The 8,596-nt window shown below is 37.5% G+C and overlaps 1 protein-coding gene across 1 annotated transcript; it reads right to left on the bottom strand.

Moving 5' to 3' along the window:
• Positions 1 to 6,631: 6,631 nt before the first annotated feature.
• On the bottom strand, positions 6,632 to 8,342 carry LOC148920724 (uncharacterized). The gene is made up of 6 exons (XM_089046947.1): positions 8,116 to 8,342; positions 7,888 to 8,026; positions 7,554 to 7,773; positions 7,225 to 7,358; positions 6,906 to 7,080; positions 6,632 to 6,828 (listed from the first exon to the last, which is right to left on the bottom strand). The coding sequence occupies exons 1-6, from the start codon at positions 8,340 to 8,342 to the stop codon at positions 6,632 to 6,634; spliced, it is 1,092 nt and encodes a 363-aa protein (XP_088903073.1).
• Between the last annotated feature and the right edge of the window lie 254 nt (positions 8,343 to 8,596).

The following is an 8,596-nucleotide window of genomic DNA, read 5'->3' as shown; positions in this document are numbered from 1 at the left end:
GAATATTGGACAAGCTTTATATCCTTTAACGACACAACCAGATAAATTCTCATAGACAATAAAATCATTAATTGTCCACAGTAATACACCTCTGAGTGTAAAGTATTCTCCTATGTGTGCTTCATACACTCCTCTAATCTCATCCCACAGAGATTTTAAATCATCAATCAAAGGCGCTAAATATCATTTTCGGGTTGTTTAGGACCAGAAATCAATAAGGTCAACCTTATGAACAAGTTTCCAAGATGGGGAATCCGCTGGATGAGACATATGACCGCCAATTGGTTTTCTATCAGCATGCTAAGTCAAACTCTTAGTTGTTTTACGTGATTTAAACATCCTTTTAAACCTTGGAATTGGTGGAAAATACCACACCACATTCGTTGGCACACCTCTTTCAAGATTGTATATTTGCCTTCCTTCCACCTTGCGATACCACAAGTAAGACAATTAGTTGAATCTTCATAATCCTTTCTATACAAGATGCAGTCATTGGGGCATGCGTGGATTTTCTCATAACTCATCCCCAAAGAAGACAAAAAAAAATTTGCCTCGTACATAGAGGAATATATTGTATTTCCTTCTAGAAGCAAATCTCCTTGAAGTATCAATAATTCTTAAAACATACATCACTCATCCCATGTTTTGCTTTCAAATTATACAACTTCATCAAAGCCGACAACTTCGTGTACTTATTGCAACCAGGGTACATGGGCTGATCTCCATCCCCAATCACATTGACAAACTGATAAGGATCATATCCAATATTGCCTAAATCATTATCATTCATCCCTAATTCTTCATAAACAAAAATGAACCTACTTTGCTCATCTGCTTCCACATTTCTACTAGCATTAGTAGTCTATTCCCAAAGTTCTCTGTGTCATGTCCAAATCTTATAACTTTGGTCAATTCTATTAAAGTATAAATGGTCCCTTATAATTCCAACCCTAAACAATCAAATATTCCCACATTTAACACATGGACAATGAATATGAGTTGTATTTCCAAGATTTTCTACAGTAAAATTCAAAAATCCTTCCACCCTTAACTCATATGTCTTTGATCTTCTATCTGCATGCATCCATGACTTATCCATCTCCCACACTATACAATCATATATATAATAAAGTGAAAAAACCAACAATGATAGACGAATATGTTCACATAACAGAGACTAATTTGAAAAAAAACAAAACAAAACAAAACAAGTATCAGACGATGGTATTTACAAAATAATCGTCGTGTTATTATAATAATTCAGACGACGGTATCTCAAATTATTGTTGTCTTTAGGCTACCCAAACCCAGAAATTTGTATTGCTTTTTGAAGACCAATGTTCTGGGTTTAGGTAGCCTAAAGAAGACGGTTATTGGAGATACCATTGTCTTTAGGCTACCTAGACCCAGGAATTTGTATTGCTTTTGAAGAACAATGTTCTAGTTTAGGTAGCCTAAAGACAACGGTTATTGTAGATACCATTGTCTTTAGGCTACCAAATCCAAAAAAAAATTCATACGAGCGAAGTAACTGAACTACCGACGTATAAATGACGGTTTGGTCCATCTACCGTCGTCGTAGGTTACAAAAACCCAAAACATGTATCTCCAATTCCCAATCATTTTCCAAGAACCCGTGGCCAACCAAACACTATATTCCCATAACAGAGAGTTATTATGACAATCATGCAAGACTAAATGGGTTTTTTAGATTCCATTCCCGATTCATAGCTCCCAAAACATATATTAAGAATCCATAGCTTCCAAAACATATGTTAAGAACCCATAGCTACTGTTTGCCCGTTTTGCGTTTACTCCTATGATGGAAGGGCAAAGTTCCCCACTGCCTTGAGAACCATAGACTGGTCAACAAGTCAGCTTTCTTTGGTGTGCGAGCGTGCCACTGCTAGTAATAAAAATTCTAGCAGACTTAGTTTGGAATGGATAACTTGCGCCCCAAGTTACTGATTTCTGCAAACAAACGATTGTGAATTTGGGTGAGGAATATCTCCCAAGTAAGTTCTTTTCTTGCCTCAGACTGGTGAGGACTTTAACAATTTATCTCAGTATAAAGAGGTTGTTCTGGCCAGAATGGTTGATGGAATTTAAACTGTTTTTAGGCAGAACTGCCTTTTACAAAACTATAACAATAAATATTCATGCTAGAGAGATGAAGATACAGTTGGAACTCCATTTCTGTCGAGATGGAAGGTTTTGTTCTGGGCTGGACTGGAAATGTCCGGGCTGGATCGAGACGCTTGGGCTGGACTGGACCGTTGACAACCTTGATTGCTAAGCTTCAACTATAAATCGATACCAAAGGTTGATTCTGGCAGAGCTTCAATGTACCTTAAGCTTTTGTGAAGCTTCTGAGTGGGCAAACTGCGGCTTCTTGATCTGTAAGGCGAAGTGGCTGTTCTCGAGACTTGAGTGGGCTAGAAACGCACTGTAAAATTTGTTGAGGTTTTCATGTTTGGGAAAAGCTCAAGCTCTACCTGTCTTGGTTTTTTGCTAAACCAAATTTGTAACGAGAGAAATCTCGTTTTGAATGACTTATTTTCTAAGTCTGAACCTTGGGAATTCTAATCTAAAGCTGGTTTTCACTTGGAATTCAAGTGAGCTTCTGGTTGATTTTGAGTTGTTTGTTTGATTGATGACTTGAGTGTTGGATTGATTGTTGTTGTGTTTGTGTGTGTGTTGGTGGCTCAATGAGCTTTGGTTGCTTCAGTGTTTTGAAGGTTTTTTGAGATCAAGTGATCATTTTGAGTTTTTGTTTTTGATTGATTTTTTGGTTGTCCCTTACCCTGTTCACTCCTTCTTGTATTTATAGTAAACTGTTTCTTCTCTGGAGTAGGGTGATTGTGTTTATTTATTGGGCGACAAATCACTTCCCTGATTTTCTTGAAAAGGAACCTAATCTCTTTCCCAATTTCAACTGCCCCTTGTGATATTTTACCCGTGATGGTTAGTTTGATTCCTTTTCTGGACAGCTCCCTGCTTTCCTGCTTATCCCTCTCGAGATTGTAACTTGCTTATCTTCTTGGGAGAATTACCTTCTCTGAAAAGACAGAAGAAAAATCTCTGAATATATATATATGAGGGATTTGATCTTCAGTTTTTTCAGAATCAACTTGATGTCATGAACCCTTCAATCACTTCTTCTATGACAGTCGCCATTGCTGACTTTCTTTATCCCAGAGATGTCACGTGGGATTGTTCATATTCCTGGGCTCCCTCTTCCTATTATATTGGGCCTGTGAGGCCCAAATCATCCTTGTTTGCTCTGATGAGCCTTGGGCTGGACTCTTCTGGTTTTTTGGGCTTCCATCTTTTATTTGGGTGTGTCAATTTTTGGCCCAAACAGCTACCAAAACCAACGAAATCATTTATTGATTTAAGAAGCCATAATGCAATATCATTAAATAAAGAGATTAGGGTTTGTACTTACATGTAGAAGAGCTCAAAGAATATAACCAATGCTTTGAGAGGGAAAGCACAATTTGATACGATGGAGGATAAAGAGCGAAAGCTTAAAGATTAGAATTTGAGAGAGAGAGAGAGAGAGAGAGAGAGAGCGAAATGTTTTAGGGTTAAGAGGAATTTTGAAAATTTTAGATCATTGTCAAAAATTTCAAAGGACTGCACTTTTTAAAAATGACGGAAAGTACAAACCAATCGTCATTTAATATGGATATACTACGGCGGTTTATTAATTATCACGAAGTTGTAAATCTTTACTACGTCGTTATGTCAAAGAAAACGCCGTCGTAAATACTTTTCACGTCGCTCCGTAATAAACCAACACCTTAAATATTAAATAATTAGGTGCGCTTTGGTTTTTCTGAGATTTGAACGCATGTTACCAAGGGCATAATTGACCAAAAATAGTCTAGAGAAAACCAGCGTCATTTCAATATACCCCAAACCCTAAATTTTACAACAATTATAAAAAAAATACACAAGTATGAGAAAAATAAACCAAAAATTGCTATGGACTCCTTATGACAATGCCTTCTATATTCACAGGCTAAAATCAAGATTTCATATATTTGTATTTATGGCCACCAATGGATCACATAAACCTTAGGGTTATGTTATGAAAGTATAAGTATTATTGTGCTTTGTCTATAAACAATTTTGACTTTTGTTATCATTTGTAATTTTTAAAACTAAAATTACATTTTTCAAAGCTTTAGGGGGAAAGACAATCTCTCAATGAGTGCATAGTAGTTCTCGGTTTTTTGTTTTTTTGTTTTTTTTTTTTGAATTTATTATGAATATTAGGAATTAAATACAATAAATTTTTTATTAAAATTAAATTTTAAAAGCTTTAGGGGGAAGACAATCTTTCAATGAGTGTATAGTAGTTGTTGGTTTATTTTTTGGAATTTTTATAAAATTTATTATGAATATTATGAATTAAATACAATATAAAAGTCATATTAATATGAAATGGCAGGTGCCAGGTGCTCATAGGCTTACTCTCACACTTCTGATACATGACTCGACAATAGATTTAGAGACAGTGATGGCTGCTTGTGATATTGAAAGATAACCGACATTGTATGCATTTACAACGGCGTAAAAAAAACACCGACGTCGTTTATGACTTACAACCTTGCTTTTTATGAATCCACCGCTGTCTTTAAGCGTTAAAACGTCCACATGTTTTGAAGAACCGACGTGGATTAGATTTACAACATCCCTTTATAAGTAAATACCGACATTGTTTATATTTACATCGTCAGTTTTTGTAAATTTACCGATGTTGTAGTGATTTAAGACATCCTTTTGTGGGTATTTACGGTCGTGGTTTATAGGTACAACATGTTTTAGTATTTTTAAGCTGGATTAATTTTTTCCTTAAAAATATATGGTAGACACCAGTTTTATATATAAACCGTCGTGTTTTTTGTAAGTACATGTCATTTTAAAAATTTGTAGTTGATGTTTTGTTTTCAACTATCATAAGAAGACAGTGAGATATACTATTGTGACGTGTTCACAAGCATGAGATGTTGGTTTACGGGAATTACTAACATGCTCAAATATTAGTCTTTCATATATACTCATAAATATCCTTAGTTGTTGATTGTTCACTAATTACAAATATATATATATATATATATATATATGTACATTGTAAAAAAAATATGTTCACTGATTACTCTCTATTTGCTTGGTGACAAATTCTACCCATTCTTGCCTGACTACATCAATATTTGTTTGGACATACTTAATAGGCGCAAGGAGGTGCAAAAATAAACAATGACAAAAACTAATAGGACCCGACCCAAATTCCACTTTGGAATCCAAGCCGAACCCTGTACATGTCCAACACACTGGCGAATGCCGTGCATAAATGCCCAAATTGCCCTTCTAACTAGAAGCCAAATTTTATTATCAGTTAAGGCTGCCGCCGAAAATTCGGCAGAGAAATTCGGCAGAGTCTCCCCTGTAACTTGCTCGTTTCCCAAAAGTTTCCATCTGCCAAGAAACATTTATATATCCCAATTGTTGAGGATGCATTAAATTATATCCAAGCAATCAAGCATCATATCATTCTGGCTTCAAGCCTCAGCAAATCAAATAAATCATTCTGCTAATAAAATGCATCTCAACTTTCAGAACATCAATAGTACATTAGCAATCTCAAACACTCCAACTCATGGCTGCACCGTGTAACATCAGGCTGCCTACGTACCCTAACTGAGGGATCAAGCCACACGTAGTTCTTTCCCTTTAATAATGTAATTGAATATCTTATTCATTCATCATATTGTCATGTGTTTTGCAAATCAAACTGAATTCTCATGTGTCCGTTATACTCAATCATATTTACAGCTCTAAAGCAATACTTCGTAACTTCCCAATACTCGTATCAGTCACATACTAAATATAAATTGCCATACATTGAACTCCCTCTATTTTAATTTAAGAACATCTCAAAACTGAAATTTTTTCCACCTAGGTGTAACCCTATTACTGATACATCAATTCCATCTTCGCAGGCCTCGGAGACACCAAGTCTACTTGAGCCACAATCCTTGCAGGCCTCAGAGATACCACTGCTATTCGAACCGCAATCCTCGCAAGCCTCAGGGGACCATTGGTCAACCTGAGCCGCATTCCTCGCTCCGCACGTTTGGGGGTTCCCAAAACATGTGGGGCATTATTTATAAATGACACTGTTTCAAAGTAATTAGGTGGTACACCTGAGCCGCATTCCTCGCTCTGCACGGTCCCAGATACTCTGCTTCAAAAATTCAAAGTTTAGATAAATGATTACCTTCCGATCATGAGCAATCTGACCGTTCGATTTAGACCAAAGTTGCAGGATAGGTTTAGTAAACCTTGTTGAACCCTTAGGAACTCTTGGTTCTGAAATGGGAGGTCGTGGGCCCCACAGGCCTGGTTGATCCCTTTTTTATTCATAGTTTCGGGGCTTTGGATGAGTGCCCTCTCCAATGCTGTCTCTCCTTGTGATGCATTAAATATTTCTCGTACCATGTGCTCAAGTACATCTATGGAAAAACAAGCATGATCATCATTAGGATATTTTAAAGCATCAAATACCTTAAACTCCACGGTTTCCTCATCGAATGCCATTGTGAGAGTGCCTTTAAACACATCAATTTTTGTCCTTGCTGTTCTCATGAATGGACGTCCTAAAATCAATGGAAGGAACTTCCTCCATCTCAAGCACTAGAAAGTCAGCTGGAAAAATTAGCTCATTCACCTTGACCAAAACGTCTTCCAACACTCCCTTAGGATACTTGATTGATCGATCAGCCAATTGTATGCTCACGGAAGTCTTCTTAAGCTCACCTAAATTTAGAGATTCAAAATTAGAAAAATGCATCAAATTAATTGAAGCACCTAAGTCTAATAAAGCATGTTCAAACCTTTGATTTCCAATGAGACAAGTATAGTAAAACTCCCTGGATCCTTTAGTTTAGGAGGCAATTTACGCGATAGCATGGCCGAGACCTCTTCACTTAAGGCCACGGTTTCATGCTCCTTGAACTTCCTCTTATTTGTGCAAAGTTCTTTGAGGAATTTTGCATAGCTTGGAATTTGCTAGATCGCATTGAGTAAGGGAATGTTCACTACTTTTAGGAAAGTCTCTAGGATATCCTTTGAAACTTGATCCTTCTTTGAATTCAAAAACCTACGAAGAAAAGGAACCTTTGAAGTAATCGAATGATTCACAAGAGAACTTACCTTACAGTTGTCACTTGGAATCGTAAGCTTAGGAGAGGGGGCAGCCACAGTTTTGGTTGAATTTCTCTCCTCATTCTCAACCCTTTCCACCTCTTTTCCACTTCGAAGAGTAATTGCCTTTGCGGTTTCATGGCCTCCATTAAGATTTGGAATTACTTGGCTTGGAAACTTTCCTGGCTCTCTTTAACTCAAGGAGGCTGCAATTTGTCCAACTTGGTTTTCAAGGCTCTTGATTGCTGTAGACATTAGTGTATGTGTTTGCCTTGTTTCTTGCATAAAACCTTGAGTGCTTAATGCCAAAGAATTAATTAACTCTTCTAAAGACTTACCTTGCCCAGGAGGTGGTGGTGGTGCATTTTGTTGAGGAACAAACTGATTTTGTTGAACTGGGGCTATTTGCACATTTTGGTTGTTCTTCCATCCAAAGTTAGGGTGTTGCCTCCATCCCAGATTATAGGTGTTAGAAAATGGATCGTTTCTTGGCTTTTGGTGCTGCATATAGTGTGCTTGAGTCATCTCTTCTCCATCACCATACAAACTGGGATAAGACTCCATAGGATGTCCAGGATTAGCACACATGACACACACTTGTGCTTAAGGGATTAACTGCTTAACAAGGTTAGTCAAATTAGCTATTTGAGGACCAATATCACTAGCACTTACCTCATAAACGCCTGTTTTCTTTGGGGGAGCTCTCCGATCATTAAACTGTTGAGAGTTTGCTGCAATGTTCTCAAACATCTCCTTAGCTTGAGTAGCACTCTTGTTCATCAAGCCTCCTTCACTAGTAGCATCATCCTCTCTGAATCAAGTAATCCCTCATAAAAGTATTGCATAAGTAGCCAATCTTCAATTTGGTGATGAGGGCACAAAGCTAAGAGTCTCTGAAACCGATCCAAATACTCATAAAATGATTCTCCATCTAGTTGCTGCACTCCCATGATCTCCTTCCTAATATGGTTCGTCTTTTGAGCTGGAAAGAACTTTGCAAGGAACTTGGAAGCCAATGTTGTCCATGTGGTGATAGATAGGCAAAGAATAGAGCCACTCCTTGGCTCCTTCCTTGAGTGAGAATGGAAACAAACGCGATCTGATTGCCTCATCACTAATCCCTCCATTGTGCATAGTTGCGCACACGACAAAGAAATCTTGGATATGTATGTCAAGATCATCCCCAGCCTTGCCATAGAATTGTGGCAAAAGGTGAATGGTGCCACTCTCAATCTCAAAGGTGGTTGCAGTGGCTAGATACGCATGCAAGACTGCTAGTCCAATGCTTTAGGAACTGTGAAATCCTTCAAAGGTCGGGTGAGGTTGTTGAGTTCCAACTCGTCTCCCATCTTGATTGGAAGTGTAGTTTGCTTATTTTTAT

Source organism: Prunus mume, linkage group LG1, assembly GCF_029339155.1.
Source record: "Prunus mume cultivar Tortuosa linkage group LG1, ASM2933915v1, whole genome shotgun sequence".
NCBI lineage: Eukaryota > Viridiplantae > Streptophyta > Magnoliopsida > Rosales > Rosaceae > Prunus > Prunus mume.
This window is presented reverse-complemented; position numbering and strand designations above follow the sequence as displayed.

Coding starts and splice junctions, on each gene's coding strand:
- LOC148920724 (XM_089046947.1), bottom strand. CDS start 8,342: ATGGAGGGATTAGTGATGAGGCAATCAGATCGCGTTTGTTTCCATTCT. Junction 7,081..7,224: donor TTCCAAGTGACAACTGTAAG/GTAAGTTCTCTT, acceptor AATGCGATCTAG/CAAATTCCAAGCTATGCAAA. Junction 6,829..6,905: donor TGTCTCATTGGAAATCAAAG/GTTTGAACATGC, acceptor CTCTAAATTTAG/GTGAGCTTAAGAAGACTTCC.